At 38.5% G+C, this 18,076-nt stretch overlaps 1 protein-coding gene across 1 annotated transcript in view; it reads right to left on the bottom strand.

Annotated features, from left to right (window-relative positions):
* The window catches only part of ITFG1 (integrin alpha FG-GAP repeat containing 1), a 292,961-nt gene that overhangs the window by 249,259 nt on the left and 25,626 nt on the right, over positions 1 to 18,076 (bottom strand). The window contains exon 6 of the mRNA XM_050773867.1: positions 10,749 to 10,843. Within this exon, the coding sequence (XP_050629824.1) occupies positions 10,749 to 10,843 (95 nt within the window). The remainder of the gene's footprint in view (positions 1 to 10,748; positions 10,844 to 18,076) is intronic.

Genomic DNA, 18,076 nt, shown 5'->3' with positions numbered 1-18,076 from the left:
GTCAGGGAGCGTGATGCCTCCAGCTTTGTTCTTTTGACTTAGGATTGTCTTGGCAATGCGGGCTCTTTTTTGGTTCCATATGAACTTTAAAGGAGTTTTTTCCAATTCTGTGAAGAAAGTCATTGGTAGCTTGATGGGGATGGCATTGAATCTATAAATGACCTTGGGCAGTATGGCCATTTTCACGATATTGATTCTTTCTATCCATGAGCATGGTATATTCTTCCATTTGTGTCCTCTTTTATTTCACTGAGCAGTGGTTTGTAGCTCTCCTTGAAGAGGTCCTTTACATCTCTTGTAAGTTGGATTCCTAGGTATTTTATTCTCTTTGAAGCTATTGTGAATGGAAGTTCATTCCTGATTTGGCTCTCCATCTGCCTGTTACTGGTGTATAAGAATGCTTGTGATTTTTGCACATTAATTTTGTATCCTGAGACTTTGCTGAAGTTGCTTATCAGCTTAAGGAGATTTTGGGCTGAGATGATGGGGCTTTCTAAATATACAATCATGTCATCTGCAAACGGGGACACTCTGACTTCTTCTTTTCCTAACTGAATACCCTTGATTTCTTTCTCTTGCCTGATTGCCCTAGCCAGAACTTCCAACACTATGTTGAATAGGACTGGTGAGAGGGCATCCCTGTCTTGTGCCAGTTTTCAAAGGGAATTTTTCCAGTTTTTGCCCATTCAGTATGATATTGGCTGTGAGTTTGTCATAAATAGCTCTTATTATTTTGAGATATGTTCCATCAATACCGAATTTATTGAGAGTTTTTAGCATGAAGGGCTGTTGAATTTTGTTAAAGGCCTTTTCTGCATCTATTGAGATAATCATGTGGTTTTTGTCTTTGGTTCTGTTTATATGCTGGATTACGTTTATTGATTTGCCCATGTCGAACCAGCCTTGCATCCCAGGGATGAAGCCCACTTGATCATGGTGGATAAGCTTTTTGATGTGCTGCTGGATTCGGTTTGCCAATATTTTATTGAGGATTTTTGCATCGATGTTCATCAGGGATATTGGTCTAAAATTCTCTTTTTTTGTTGTGTCTCTGCCAGGCTTTGGTATCAGGATGATGTTGGCCTCATAAAATGAGTTAGGGAGGATTCCCTCTTTTTCTATTGATTGGAATAGTTTCAGAAGGAATGGTACCAGCTCCTCCTTGTACCTCTGGTAGAATTCAGCTGTGAATCCGTCTGGTCCTGGACTTTTTTTGGTTGGTAGGCTATTAATTATTACCTCAATTTCACAGCCTGCTATTGGTCTATTCAGGGATTCAACTTCTTCCTGGTTTAGTCTTGGGAGAGTGTAAGTGTCCAGGAAATTATCCATTTCTTCTAGATTTTCTGGTTTATTTGCATAGAGGTGTTTATAGTATTCTCTGATGGTAGTTTGTATTTCTGTGGGGTCGGTGGTGATATCCCCTTATCATTTTTTATTGCGTCTATTTGATTCTTCTCTCTTTTCTTCATTAGTCTTGCTAGCAGTCTATCAATTTTGTTGATCTTTTCAAAAAACCAACTCCTGGATTCATCGATTTTTTGGAGGGTTTTTTGTGTCTCTATCTCCTTCAATTCTGCTCTGATCTTAGTTATTTCTTGCCTTCTGCTAGCTTTTGAATGTGTTTGCTCTTGCTTCTCTAGTTCTTTTAATTGTGATGTTAGAGTGTCAATTTTAGATCTTTCCAGCTTTCTCTTGTGGGCATTTAGTGCTATAAATTTCCCTCTACACACTGCTTTAAATGTGTCCCAGAGATTCTGGTATGTTGTATCCTTGTTCTTACTGGTTTCAAAGAACGTCTTTATTCCTGCCTTCATTTCGTTATGTACCCAGTAGTCATTCAGGAGCAGGTTGTTCCGTTTCCATGTAGTTGAGCGGTTTTGATTGAGTTTCTTAGTCCTGAGTTCTAGTTTGATTGCACTGTGGTCTGAGAGACAGTTTGTTATAATTTTTGTTCTTTTACATTTGCTGAGGAGTGCTTTACTTCCAGTTATGTGGTCAATTTTGGAATAAGTGCGATGTGGTGCTGAGAATAATGTATATTCTGTTGATTTGGGGTGGAGAGTTCTGTAGATGTCTATTAGGTCTGCTTGGTGCAGAGTTGAGTTCAATTCCTAGATATCCTTGTTAACTTTCTGTCTTGTTGATTTGTCTAATGTTGACAGTGGGGTGTTGAAGTCTCCCATTATTATTGTATGGGAGTCTAAGTCTCTTTGTAAGTCTCTAAGGACTTGCTTTATGAATCTGGGTGCTCCTGTATTGGGTGCATATATATTTAGGATAGTTAGCTCTTCCTGTTGAATTGATCCCTTTACCATTATGTAATGGCCTTCTTTGTCTCTTTTGATCTTTGATGGTTTAAAGTCTGTTTTATCAGAGACTAGGATTGCAACCTCTTCTTTTTTTTGTTCTCCATTTTCTTGGCAGATCTTCCTACATCCCTTTATTTTGAGCCTATGTGTGTCTCTGCATGTGAGATGGGTCTCCTGAATATAGCACACCGATGGATCTTGACTCTTTATCCAATTTGCCAGTCTGTGTCTTTTAATTGGAGCATTTAGTCCATTTACATTTAAGGTTAATATTGTTATGTGTGAACTTGATCTTTTGTGATATTAGCTGGTTATTTTGCTCATTAGTTGATGCAGTTTCTTCCTAGCATCGATGGTCTTTACATTTTGGCATGTTTTTGCCATGGCTGGTACTGGTTGTTCCTTTCCATGTTTACTGCTTCCTTCAGGATCTCTTGTAGGGCAGGCCTAGTGGTGACAAAATCTCTAAGCATTTGCTTGTCTGTAAAGGATTTTATTTCTCCTTCACTTATGAAACTTAGTTTGGCTGGATATGAAATTCTGGGCTGAAAATTCTTTTCTTTAAGAATGTTGAATATTGGCCCCCACTCTCTTCTGGCTTGGAGAGTTTCTGCCAAGAGATCTGCTGTGAGTCGGATGAACTTCCCTTTGTGGGTAACCCGACCTTTCTCTCTGGCTGCCCTTAACAGTTTTTTCTTCATTTCAACTTTGGTGAATCTGGCAATTATGTGTCTTGGAGTTGCTCTTCTCGAGGAGTATGTTTGTGGCGTTCTCTGTACTTCCTGAATTTGAATGTTGGCCTGCCTTACTAGGTTGGGGAAGTTCTCCTGGATGATATCCTGAAGAGTGTTTTCCAACTTGGTTCCATTTTCCCCCTCACTTTCAGGCACCCCAATCAGACGTAGATTTGGTCTTTTCACATAATCCCATACTTCTTGAAGGCTTTGTTCATTTCTTTTTCCTCTTTTTTCTTTAGACTTCTCTTCTTGCTTCATTTCATTCATCTGATCCTCAATCGCTGATACTGTTTCTTCCAGTTGATAGAGTCGGTTACTGAAGCTTGTGCATTTGTCACATATTTCTTGTGTCATGGTTTTTCTCTCTGTCAGTTCGTTTATGGCCTTCTCTGCATTGATTATTCTAGTTAGCCATTCTTCCGTTCTTTTTTCAAGATTTTTAGTTTCTTTGTGCTGGGTACGTAATTCCTCCTTTAGCTCTGAGAAGTTTGATGGACGGAAGCCGTCTTCTCTCAACTCGTCAAAATCATTCTCCATCCAACTTTGATCCATTGCTGGCGATGAGCTGTGTTCCTTTGGAGGGGGAGATGTGCTCTGATTGTTTGAATTTCCAGCTTTTCTGCCCTGCTTTTCCCCCATCTTTGTGGTTTTATCTGCCTTTGGTCTTTGATGATGGTGATGTACTGATGGGATTTTGGTGTGAGTGTCCTTTCTGTTTGTTCGTTTTCCTTCTAACAGTCAGGACCCTCAGCTGCAGGTCTGTTGGAGATTGCTTGAGGTCCACTCCAGACCCTGTTTGCCTGGGTATCAGCAGCAGAGGCTGCAGAAGATAGAATATTGCTGAACAGCAAGTGTTCCTGTGTGATTCTTGCTCTGGAAGCTTTGTCTCAGGGGTGTACCCTGCCGTGTGAGTTGTGGGATGTCGGTCTGCACCTAGTGGTGGATGTCTCCCAGTTAGGCTACTCAGGGGTCAGGGACCCACTTGAGCAGGCAGTCTCTCTGTTCTCAGATCTCAACCTCCATGTTGGGAGATCCACTGCTCTCTTCAAAGCTGTCAGACAGGGTCATTTGCATCTGAAGAGGTTTCTGCTGCTTTTTTTTAGCTATGCCCTCTTCCCAGAGATGGAGTCTACAGAGACAGGCATGCCTCCTTGAGCCGCTGTGGGTTCCACCGAGTTTGAGCTTCCCGGAGGCTTTGTTTACCTACTTAAGCCTCAGCAATGGCGGGCGCCCCTCCCCCAGTCTCGATGCTGCCTTGCAGTTAGATGGCAGACTGCTGTGCTAGCAATGAGGGAGGCTCTGTGGGCGTGGGACCCTCCCAGCCAGGTGTGGGATATAATCTCGTGGTGTGCCGTTTGCTAAGACCCTTGGTAAAGCGCAGTATTAGGGTGGGAGTTACCCGATTTTCCAGGTGTTGTGTGTCTCAGTTCCCCTGGCTAGGAATAGGGATTCCCTTCCCCCTTGTGCTTCCCAGGTGAGGCAATACCTCGCCCTGCTTCAGCACTAGCTGGTTGGGCTGCACCAGCTGACCAGCACCGAATGTCTGGCACTCCCCAGTGAGATGAACCCGGTACCTCAGTTGAAAATGCAGAAATCACCCGTCTTCTGTGTGGCTTGTGTTAGAGCTACAGACTGGAGCTGTTCCTATTTGGCTATGTTGCTCCGGGATTTTCCAGTTTTTCTGCATAGAGGTGTTTATAGTATTCTCGGATAGTAGTTTGTATTTCTGTGGGAGTGCTTTACTTACAATTATGTGGTCAGTTTTAGAATAAGTGTGATGTGGTGCCGAGAAGAATGTATATTCTGTTGATTTGGGGTGAAGAGTTCTGTAGATGTCTATTAGGTCCGCTAGGTCCAGAGCTCAGTTCAAGTCCTGGATATTCTTGTTAACCTTCTGTCTTGTTGATCTGTGTAATATTGACAGTGGGGTGGTAAAGTCTCCCATTATTATTGTGTGGGAGTCTAAGTCTCTTTGTAGGTCTCTAAGGACTTGCTTTATGAATCTGGGTGCTCCTATATTGGCGCATATATATATATATATATGTAGGATAGTTAGCTCTTCTTGTTGAATTGATCCCCTTACCATTATGCAGTGGCCTTGTCTCTTTTGATCTTTGTTGGTTTAAAGTCTGTTTTATCAAAGACTAGGATTGCAACCCCTGCTTTTTTTTTTTTTTTTTTTTTTTTTTTTTTGCTTTCCATTTGCTAGGCAGATCTTCCTCCATCCCTTTAGTTTGAGCCTATGTGCATCTTTGCCCATGAGATGGGTCTCCTGAATACAGCACATCAACGGGTCTTGACTCTATCCAATTTGTCAGTCTGTGTCTTTTAATTGGGGCATTTAGCCGATTTACATTTAAGATTGATATTGTTATGTTTGCATTTGATCTTGTCATTTGATCCTTTTAGCTGGTTATTTTGCCCATTAATTGATGCAATTTCTTCACAGCATCAATGGTCTTTACCATGTGGCATGTTTTTGCAGTGGCTGGTATTGGTTGCTCCTTTCCATGTTTAGTGCTTCCTCTAGGAGCTCCTGTAAGGCAGGCCTGATGGTGAAAAATCTCTCAGCATTTGCTTGTCTGTATAGAATTTTATTTCTCCTCCCCTTATGAAGCTTAGTTTGGCTGGATAAGAGATTCTGGGTTGAAAATTCTTTAAGAATGTTGAATATTCTCCCCCCTCTCTTCTGGCTTGTAGGTTTTTTGTCAAGAGATCCACTGTTAGTCTGATGGGTTTCCCTTTGTGGGTAACCTGACCATTCTCTCTGGCTGCCCTTAACATTTTTTCCTTCATTTCAACCTTGGTGAATCTGACAATCACGTGTCTTGGGGTTGCTCTTGTCGAGGAGTATCTTTGTGGTGTTCTCTGTATTTCCTGAATTTGAATGTTGGCTTGCCTTGCTAGGTTGGGGGAGTTCTCCTGGATAATATCCTAAAGAGTGTTTTCCAACTTGGTTCCATTCTCCCCGTCACTTTCAGGTACACCAATCAAACGTAGATTTCATCCTTCACATAGTACCATATTTCTTGGAGGCTTTGTTCGTTTCTCTTTACTCTTTTTTCTCTAACCTTGTCTTCTCACTTTATTTCATTAATCTGATTTTCAATCACTGATACCCTTTGTTCCACTTGACTGAATCGGCTACTGAAGCTTGTGCATGCGTCACAAAGTTCTCATGCGATGGTTTTCAGCTCTATCAGGTCATTTAACGTCCTCTTTACACTGTTTATTCTAGTTAGCCATTCGTCTAACCTTTTTTCAAGGTTTTTAGCTTCCTTGCGATGGGTTAGAACACGCTCCTTTAACTTGGGAGAAGTCTGTTATTAACGACCTTCTGAAGCCTACTTCTGTGAACTTGTCAAACTAATTCTCCATCCAATTTTGTTCCCTTGCTGGCGAGGAGCTGCGATCCTTTGGAGGAGAAGAGGTGCTCTGGCTTTTGGAATTTTCAGCTTTTCCCCTCTGGTTTCTTTTTTCCCTATCTTTGTGGTTTTATCTACTTTTGGTCTTTGATGTTGGTGACCTACAGATGGGGTTTTGGTGTGGATGTCCTTTTTGTTGATGTTGATGCTATTCCTTTCTGTTTATCAGTTTTCCTTTTAACAGTCAGGTCACTCACCTGCAGGTCTGTTGAAGTTTGCTGGAGGTCCACTCTAGACCCTGTTTGCCTGGGTATCAACATCGGAGGCTGCAGAACAGCAAATATTGCTGCCTAATCCTTCCTCTGGAAGCTTTGTCCCAGAAGGACACCTGCCTGTTTGAGGTGTCTGTTGGTCCCTGCTGGGAGGTGTCTCCTAGTCAGGCTACCTGGGGGTCAGGGACCCGCTTGAGGATGCAGTCTGTCCGTTCTCAGAGCTCGAACACCATGCTGGGAGAACCACTGCTCTCTTCAGAGCTGTCAGACAGGGATGTTTAAGTCTACAGAGGCTGTCCGCTGCCTTTTGTTCTGCTATGCCCTTCCCCCAGTGGTGGAATGTAGTGGCAATAGTCCTTGCTGAGCTGCAGTGGGCTTCTCCCAGTTTGAGCTTCCAGGCTGCTTTGTTTACACTGTAAGCTACTCAAGCCACAGCAATGGCGCATGCTCCTCCTACTGTCAAGCTGCAGCATCACAGGTTGATCTCAGACTGCTGTGCTAGCAGTGAGCAACACTCTGTGGGCGTGGGACCCGCCAAGCCAGGTACGGGAGGATATCTATCTCCTGGTCTGCCATTTGCTAAGACCGTTGGAAAAGCACAGTATCTAGGTGGCAGTGTCCCAATTTTCCCTGTACAGTCTGTCATGGCTTCCCTTGGCTAGGAAAGGGAAATCCCCTGATCCCTTGTGCTTCCTGGGTAAGGCGACACCCCACCCTGCTTCAGCTCGCCCTCCTTGGGCTGCACCCACTGTCCAACCAGTCCCAATGAGATGAACCAGGCACCTCAGTTGGAAATGCAGAAATCACCCATCTTCTGCGTCAATCTCTCTGGGAGCTGCAGACCAGAGGTGTTCCTATTTAGCCATCTCGGAAGCAACTCTCCTTTTTTCTTTTTTCAGACAAGGTCTTCACTCTGTTACCCAGGCTGAAGTGCAGAGGCATGATCTCAGCTCACTGCAACCTCTGCCTCCCAGGATCGAGTGATTCTCCTACCTCAGGTTCTTGAGTAGCTGGGACCACAAGCATGTGGCACCATGCCTGGCTAATTTTTTTTATTTTTGATAGAGACAAGGTTTCACCATGTTATGTAGATTGGTCTCAAACTTCTGAGCTCAAGCAATCTGCTTGACTCAGTCTCCCAAAATGATGGGATTACAGGAGTAAGTCACTGCACCTGACCTATTCTTTTCATTTTATGAATTGTTTTCTGGTTGTTTTGCATACGTATCCTTTGTTCATTCTTTCTCTCTTATTGTTTATCAATGAGATATGGTGGTTTTCTGTACTGGTAACATTTGAGTCTTTTCTCTTTTTTATTTGTGTGTCTGAGCTACCGGTGAGTTTTCTATTTTATGTGATCTCATGATGGTAAATATTGTCTTTACGCTTCCAAATGTAGGACTCCCTTAAGAATTTCATGTAGGGCCATTCTAGTGGTAATGAATTCCCTTAGTTTTTGCATGTCTAGGAAAGACTTATTTCTCCTTCATTCACTTTGCTTGTGCAGATGGGTAGCAGCAGCCATGGTGGCAGCTTACTTAAATGCAAAGTCAGTATTGTTTAAGGAAGTCTCATGCTATTGAACTAAAAGTACATTTCTAAAACTTCATTAAGGTAGATTTTTTCTAAAAAGGAGTTGTAAGAAACAAAAGTTTGGATGTGTGTGTATAACAAAAGTAAGATTAAAAAATGAACCTATAAATATAGAATGTTCTCATCTTGAAAAGTAAGCTTCTAAGACAACTTTCATTGCAATGTAGTCAACACCTTATTATTGAGGTTTCCATGTGATTTGGCATACCAGATAAACCACACTAAAAATAATCTGTTTTCTTTTCTTAAATTCTCCCCTCTCTTCCCAACCAAAACATACAAAACATATTCAAGTACCTAGAATCTTAGATTCCTAAAAAATTTACTAGATAAAAGGTTAAATTTGTGGTTTTAACTCAGTAAAATCAACAGTGTATTTGGGCAATAAATATTTTTAACTTTGAAAACTATGTCAATAATGAAAATGTTGTAGCAAAAGTCATAATCAATCCAGAATTAAGAGGTTTAAATTATGCAATATTATTTTCTACCTGTTTCTCAATGAAAATTTGGTTTTGCATCATGGAATACTTTTAAAGAAAATAAGTTTTATTGCATCTCACAGCTACCAGGCCTGCTTTACTCACTTGCAATTAGTACATTATATAAAAATGTAACTGTAAAATCAGACTGTTAAGTGTTTGAATGCTGACAAAAAATGGTGGGAAGTGGGAGCGGGGGCGGGGAAATCAATAATTTATCTTGCCTGTCTCAACTGTACTGCAGGTGACTAAAGAAGTGAGCATGGCAGGTCCCTCTTTTAACAGAAAATTTAGCTAATTATACCTGCAGTAGAGTGATAGATTCAGTGTGTCACAATTTTGCAACTCCTATTGAAATAATGGGCCTGACAATAATCCTTCATACCTCCTAACCATTAGAGAATACTGTAATGGATGATCTATGCTGAGGAAAACTGAACCTACTGATCAATTTTAATATCACATAAGAGAGAGCTGAAACATACAGCAACACCTAGGAAATATTCTTGATATTCCCACTCCCACCACCCACAAAAGAATTCTGATTCTGTGGCTGGGCGCGGCGGCTCATGCCTGTAATCCTGGCACTTTGGGAGGCCAAGGTGGGCGAACTGCCTGAGCTCAGGAGTTCGAGACCAGCCTGGCCAACATGGTGAAACCCCATCTCTACTAAAATACAAAAAAATTAGCTGGGCATGGCAGCATGCACTTGTAGTCCCAGCTACTTGGGAGGTGGAGGTTGCAGTGAGTGGAGACAGTGTCACTGCACTACAGCCGGGGCAACAGACCAAGACTCTGTCTCCAAAAAAAAAATTAAAAAAATTCTGACTCTAGGAACACAGTAACATGTAACATGTTAACTCCATTGGGATACAATCTGAAAAATCCACACAACTGTACAGCACAGATGTGTACAGCACAGATGGTTTCTCTACTTTTGCATGAACCTTGTTTAACTTCCTGATTTGATAAAAACATGTAGGAGAAAATCTGGGCATTTGAATAACGACTAGATATTCAATGACATTAAGAAATTGTTGATTGGGTGTGGTGGCTCATGCTGGTACTCCCACCATTTTGGGAAGCCAAGGTGGGCAGATCGCTTGAGCCAAGGAGTTCAAGACCAGTCTAGGCAACATGGGGAAACTTCATCTCTACAAAAAATACAAAAATTAGCCAGGTATAATGGCACATGCTTGTAGTCCCAAATGGTCTCGAGGCTGAGGTGGGAGGATAGTTTGAGCCTGGGAGGCAGAGGCTGCAGTGAGCTGTGATCGCATGCACCACTGTGCTCCAGCCTGGGGGACAGAGTGAGACTCTCTCAAAAAAAGAAATTATTGTTTAATTTTTTTAGGTTTCAAAATGATCTGGCAGTTTTAAATAAAAAAGTCTTCACAATTTGAGATACAGATGGAAATATTTAAAAATGAAATTATACGTTTGGGGGTTAATTTAAAATTATCTTGGATAGGAGGAACTTGTAGGTGCATTTACAGGGGAAACAAGATTGGGCCATATAATAATTGTTGAAGCCAGGTGATGGTTAATGGGGCATATATTATGACATTCTGTCCAATTTTCTGTTTACAATTTTCCATAATAAGTTTTGAAAGTCTGTGAAATTCTTCTTGTACATAAGCTAAAGATTTTTCTTATCGTTAAATTTGTAGTACATATTATTTTTTAAAATTTTAACAAAAAAGGTAAAGAAACAGGCAAAATGTGGTGAAATTATCATGATTTCATAAAAAGTAGAGAATTCAAATTCTGAGGCAGTTATTAACAAACAACAAAAACGACAATAGCTAAAGACTTACTTATTACAGTCAGTACTTTTTCCATGTTTCTAAATCACTAACTTTCTAACATCCTTTTAACATTAATTTCAACATTTACTTCATTAGCAATTAAATATGAAGTGTAGAGTAAATAAAACCCCATACTTCTTTGGCAACTCAAAACAATTCCAGATTCATGTGCAACTCACCTGCTGTAAAATCTTCAGTCAGATCAATAAATGCATGAGAATGTGGAATTCGCATTTTACTTGTAGTGGTCAATGCAGGATGCCATGATAAATTCCTAAAAAATAAAATAAAAATACTTTTCTTAAGGTAAACATCAAATGAGCATTATTTTAAAATAAAAATTTCTGCATGCAAAACACTTAAAAATTTATTTATTTTTATTGATACATTCAAAATACCATACAACTCATTCTCTTAAAGTGCCTTGAGTGGTTTTTAGTATGTTCACGGTGTACAATTGTCACTACTATTTAACTCCAAAGCATTTTCATCACACCAAAAAAGAAATTGTGTACTCTATTTCCCTTCACTGGCAACCACAAATCTGCATTCTGTCTCTATTCAGGACATTTCACATAAATGAAATCATACAATATGTGGTCTTTTGTGTTTGGCTTCATTCAGTTAGAATAATGTTTTCAAGTTCATCCATGTTGAAACATGTATCAGTGCCTCAGCTCTTTTTATGGTGGAATAATATTCCATTGTTTGGGTTTTTACATTTTGCTTATCCATTCATCTGAAGATTTGGCTTGTTTCCACTTTCTGGCTGCTATAAATATTAATGTACAAGTTTTGATGTGGACATATGTCTTCAATTCTTTTTGTTATATACCTAGTAGTGGAATTGTTGGGTCATAGAGGAATATATGTTTAACTTTTTGAGGAATTGTTGAACTGTTTTTCCACTTCACCATCTTACATTTGTACCCAGTAATATAGAATTCCAGTATCTCCAAATCCTGTCTTATTCTTGTTCATTTATTTTATTATAGCTATCCTAGAGGGTGTGATACAGTATTTCACTGTGGTTTGATTTGTATTTTCCTGCTAGCTAATGATGCTGAACATGTTTGCTGTGGTTACTGGCCATCTGTATATATTCTCTGGAAAAAAGTCTACTCAAATTATTTTTCCATTCTTAAACTGTGTTATGTATGTTATGTATTGCTTTACTGCTATCCATCCCTCCCTCCCTCCCTCCCTCCATCCATCCATTTTTAGAGACGGGGTCTTGCCTTTTTGCCCAGACTGGTCTTGATCTCCTGGCTTAAAGGGATCTTCCCTCCTTGGCCTCTCAAAGGGCTGGGATTACAAGACCATTGCCCTCAGTCCCTGTTGGTGCATTTTAAGAGTTCTTTATATAATCTGGACATTAGGCCTTTAGCCAGTATATGACTTGTCTCCTAGGCTGTGGGTTGTCTTTTTACTTTTTTTTTTTTTTGAGACAGAGTCTCACTCTGTCACCCAGGTTGTAGTGCAGTGGTGCGATTTCTGCTCACTGCAACTTCCGTCTCCGGGGTTCAAACGATTCTCCTGTCTCAGCCACCCAAGTAGCTGGGATTACAGGCATGTACCACCATGCCTGGCTAATTTTTTGTATTTTTTTTTTTTTTTAGTAGAGATGGGGTTTCACCATGTTGGCCAGACTGGTCTTGAATTCTGGAGCTCAGGCAATTTGCCTGCCTCGGCCTCCCAAAGTGTTGGGATTACAGGCATGAGCCACTGTGCCCGGACATCTTTTTACTTTCTTGATAGTACAAGTTCTTAATTTTGATTAAGTCCAATATATCAATTTTTCATCTTTATGTTTGTTCTTTTGGTATCATATCAAGAATCCATTTCCCAATGCAAAGCCACGATAATTTACCTGTTTTCTTCTAAGGGTTTTATAGTTGTAGCAGTCATATTTATTATCTTTAATCTTTTTTTAAATGAATCAGAAAATAAATGATTAATGTTATAGAAGGTTTCCTAATATTGTGGAAAATAATAATGATTCTCTTTTACAAATTTAATTCTAAAGTTTTGGACCATGCAGAAGAATAAATTTATGCCCCTACTTCACATTACATACAAAATTTAACTCAGAATGGATGAAAGAACTAAAAGGATCTCTGGAAAACAGTTTGGCAGTTCTTCAGAAAGTTAAACACAGAATTACTATATGATCCTGCATTTCTACACTTAGCTATATATCCAAGATAATTAAAAATAAGCAAACAAATACTTGAAAAATGAATGCTCTTAGCAGTGCTATTCACAATAGCCCACAAGTGGAAATAACACAAATTCGCAACAGTGGATAAATGGATAAACAAAAATGTCATATATCTATACAATGGACTATTATTAAGCCTTAGAAAGGAATAAATTACCAATACAATACAGACTATTATAAAATGGATGATCCTTAAAAACATACTATGTGAAAAAAGGCAGAAACAAAAGGTCACGCACTGGAGAATTCCATTTACTGTTCTGATGTTTACCAAAGGTGTACAGAAAATGAAAGAACAGTTGTTTGTTTTTGTGATGCATTTTAAGATGAATAAAAACTGAATATATATATACATACATATATATATAGCTGTCAAGAGCTGAAGTGAATAAAAAACTGAATATATATATATATAGTTGTCAATAAGAACTAAAGTGTTAATACATTTATAGTAGAAAATAATATTCATTAATCCTTCTACCTTTGACGTTGCTCTTTGGAACTGGCTAGCCACATTCAGAAAATGGAAACTGGACCCCTTCCTTACATCATATACAAAAATTAACTCGAGATGGATTAAAGACTTAAAATATAAAACCCACAACTACAAAAATCCTAGAAGAAAATCTAGGCAATACCACTCAGGACACAGGCACGGGCAAATATTTCACGATGAAAATGCCAACAGCATTACAACGAAAGTAAAAATTGACAAAAGGGATCTAATTAAACTAAAGAGTTTCCGCACAGCGAAAGAAACTATCATCAGAGTGAACTGACAGCCTACAGAATGGGAGAAAAGTTTTGCAATCTATCCATGTGACAAAGTTCTAATATCCAGAGTCTACAGAACTTAAACAAATACAGAAGAAAAAATACCCCATTCAAAAGTGGGCAAAGGACATGAACAGATACTTCTCAAAAAAAGACATTCCTGTGGCCAAAAAACATGAAAAAAACCCTCAACATCACTGATCATTAGAGAAATGCAAATCAAAACCACAATGAGATACTATCTCATGTCGGTCAGAATGACGATTAATAAAAAGTCAAAAAACAATAGATTCTGGCAAGGTTATGGAGAAAAAGGAACACACTTTTACATTGTTGGTGGGCGTATAAGTTAGTTCAATCATTGTAGAAGACAGTGTGGTGATTCCTTAAAGACTGAGAGGCAGAAATACCATTTGACCTACCAATCCCATTACTGGGTATACACCCAAAGGAATATAAATCATTCTATTACACAGATCCATGCACACATATGTTCCTTGCAGCACTATGCATGATAGCAAAGACACAGGATCAACCTAAATGCTTGTCAATGATAGACAGGATAAAGAAAATGTGGTACATGTATACCATGGAATATGATGCAGCCATAAAAAGAATGAGATCACGTCCTTTGCAGGGACATGAATGTAGTTGGAAGCCATTATCCTCAGCAAACTGACACAGGAACAGAAAACCAAATACTGCATGTTCTCACTTGTAAGTGGGAGCTGAATGATGAGAACACATGGACACATGGGGTGGGGGGAACAGCACAAACTGGGGCCTTTCAGAGGGAGGGGTTTGGAGGGAGAGCATCTGAAAGAATAGGTAAGGGATGCCGAGTTTAATACCTAGGTGATGAGATGATCTGTGCAGCAGACCACCATGGCACACATTTACCTGTGTAACAAACCTGCACATCTTGCACATGTATCCCTGAACTTAAAAGCTAAAAAAAAAAAAAGTCACTCTTTGTACAAATTATAGTTTTTCAGCAATAAAAAGCAGATACCATATTTTTCAAGTAACTGAACTCACATAAAGTATAACCTTTTCCTATATGTGCCCAACTCCATTTGAAGGCTAAGGTCAGAAATAAAAACTGCTCTGATTACAAAAAAAGAGAAACTGAAGAAAAAGTGGGCCATTCTAAGCCATGTTGAGTGTATTCACTGACATTCCTTGACCTCTGTAGAAAATTCCAATCACTAGCTTTTGCCCCACAAGAAACAAAATTATGTCAAAGTGTTCTAATTTGTGGGCATCATCTCCCTTAATCTCAAAGAATAGCATTTGTCAAATGATGAATTTAAATGTAATTAATGCCAACTGTAGCTTTTGGTCGCCTATAGTAACTGTTCTTTGTATGACTGCTAATCTGCCCACTTTTGAATGATCAGCTTATATTGAATATCATTATTTAAGATATCCAGGTAAAAGCAGTTACTAGGAAATGGCTCTGGCATGAAGAAGAATCTACTTCTATAGGCTGCCTAGTTCTTTAGTCCTGTGGTCTTCAAACATCTTTGCCCCAGATATGCTTCAAAATAATTTTGAAAAACCATATACCAGCTAACACATTAATTTCTAAGAAAACAATCTAAATGTTTTCATCAGCACAAATAGCTGCAAAATAGGTAATATTTGAATCTATTAGAATTATTAAAATTTTAAAATAAAATGATTACTTTAAAAATGCATCCAATAGAATATAAACATAACTGAATTGTCATCCATCCCCCATCATCCACAAAAGAATTCCAAAACAGAACAAAAAAAACCACATGAAGGTCTTCTTGAATATTCAGAAATTGTACATCTTTCCGTTGTATCCTTAAACTTATACTTCCATTCCATTTTTCTCAGAAAACTTTATCATGATGTAAAATGATTTTATATGTGAAGTCTTTTTAGTGCTGGTTCTGGGATAGTTTTCCAAAGACAAAATATGTCTATGAACTGCTGTACAAAATACAGTTTGCATATAATTGGTTTTGTTCATGGATCTCAGTGTTTAAAAAAACTCTCTTTGAAGTTGAATTATTTAAACTATTAGCATACAATTGATGAAAATACATATTATTACTGTGATAATTAAGCCAAAGGTAAAATTTTATTGGAAATGCATTTTTAAGAGTGATGAATAAAGCTTTAAAATATATTAATTTATTTATCCTTAAAATAATATGCGTTCTTGATAGAATGAGACAGTTTCCAGGCATACAGTCTATTCTCACTTTTCGTTTTCATAAACACTAAGAAATCTTGCTCATATAAAAAGGCAGATTAGAATGAAAGGAGGTTTATTACAGCAAGGATTCCCAGTTTTTTGAACCTCTCTGTAGTCAAATATAAAAAATCACAGTTACTTATCAACAAAAATAACTTTCAGGGCTCTATTCATTAGGTCTTCTTCCTTTAAGCTGTTCAAAGCAAGCAGCTGGAAAGCCCTTGAGTTGTAAAAGGATGCATAATCCATTCATTAGACCCATTTACTTTCTCAATTTTTGAGAAGTAAAACAAAAGCATTACATACGGGCGCGGTTCAAGCCTGTATCAAATAACTATAAGCTAACACGGTAAACCCCGTCTCTAAAAAAATAAAAAAAACTATGGCGGGCGCCTGTGGTCCCAGCTATACCAGGAGAATGGCGTAAACTCTTCATTTGAGATCCGGCACCACCAGCCTTTAATCAAGTTTAAAATAACTATAAGCACTATTAAAAAAATAACTGCTAATAAAGAGTTTGAAAAATCTTTTTATTGTGTCTTTGCCAATAATATATGGCTTAATAAAATATTTCTACATTATTGTATACTTTAATATATTTTGATCAAAATATTACTGGAAATGTAATAATAAGAAATTACTCTCAGTTTTTTAGGTATGATGAACATGTTGTGATTATGTATTTTTGAAAACAAACCTTTAGCTGGGCGCAGTGGCTGGCACCTGTAATCCCAACTTGAGCCAAGGGGTTCAAGACCAGCCTGAGCAATATAGTGAGATCCTATCTCCAACAACAATTTTAAAAAATTAGTCAGGCATGACAGCATGCATCCATAGTCCTTTTACTGAGGAGGCTGAGGCAGGAGGATTACTTGAGGCCAGGAGCTCAAAGCTGCAGTGAGCTATGATCCTACCACTGCACTACAGCCTGGGTGACAGAGACCCCATCTCCAAACAACAACAACAAAAAAATGCCTTATCTCTCTTAAGGATATATGTTGAAATATTTATAGATTCAAAATGTCCAAGGTGTAAAAAAAGGAAAATGGAAGAAAAGGTGTGGATGAAAAAATAACTGGGTATGAGCTGGTAATTGCTGAAGCTAGGTGACAGGTACGTTCTATTAGAAGCATATTCACTATCTCATTCAGCTACCTTTCTATATGTTTGAAATGTTCCATAATAAAATGTAAGGAAAAAACAAAAACAAATTTAGAACTGCTGATCTATTTCATTCAGTTTACAGAAAATGTCTGCCATATAACCCAACTAGCAAAGCCAGTACTTACTATAAAAGCTGTTTCCAAATGAAAGTTATTTTCTGCCAGAAAGAGTGTGAGCTTGTTTTTTATTTTCAATTCAAATAAATGTGCTAATATGTGTTTCAAGGAATATTACAAAAACTGCTGAGAAATAACTCAATGTATGTATATTGTAGGACACATTGTTAAAAGCAGTCAAGATTACAATAATGTAAATCAGATAAAATTGATTTATCTACTTTTATAAAATAGGTTATAAAAATAAGATTGTAAAGCAATATGCTATTTCTCATTAATTAACTTACAGCAATGCAATATAATGCAGCTAAAATAATTTATGTTACAAGAAATATGATAAAAGATGTAATAGTTCTTCAGTAAATGTATGTGCATAGTCTACTCTGGGTCTGGCTTCTGGAGTACTTAGTGTATTAAAAAAAGAAATAACACCATGTCTTTCTCATTTCTTCAAATGTAACAAACTTTTCCTATGAATTTAATAAAAGAAAAAGGTGGCCGGGAGCGGTGGCTCACGCCTGTAATCCCAGCACTTTGGGAGGCTGACGTGGGCGGATCACGAGGTCAGGATATTGAGACCATCCTGGCTAACACGGTGAAACCTGGTCTCTACTAAAAATACAAAAAATAAAATAAAACTACCTGGGCGTGGTGGTGGGCACCTGTAGTCCCAGTTACTGGGGAGGCTGAGGCAGGAGAATGGCATGAACCCGGGAGGCGGAGCTTACAGTGAGCCGAGATCGCGCCACTGAACTCCAGCCTGGGTGACAGAGCAAGACTCCGTCTCAAAAAGAAAAAAAAAAAAAAAAAAAAAAAAAAGAAAAAGGTATATACTGCAAAAAATTATTTGGCTCAGAAGCCAACATATGAATTTATTTATTAGGCGATAGCATTATTACATTAACAGGATACAGAAAATAGTAAAAATAAAATTTCATAAGATAAAATAAGATGCTTGACTTTAAACGGAATTTTCTTGATATGATATGATTTCTTGATATG

The sequence above is a fragment of the Macaca thibetana genome, chromosome 20 (genome assembly GCF_024542745.1).
Source record: "Macaca thibetana thibetana isolate TM-01 chromosome 20, ASM2454274v1, whole genome shotgun sequence".
Classification (NCBI taxonomy): domain Eukaryota; kingdom Metazoa; phylum Chordata; class Mammalia; order Primates; family Cercopithecidae; genus Macaca; species Macaca thibetana.
The sequence above is the reverse complement of the archived record's forward strand: the minus strand, read 5'-3'. Positions and strand labels throughout refer to the sequence as shown.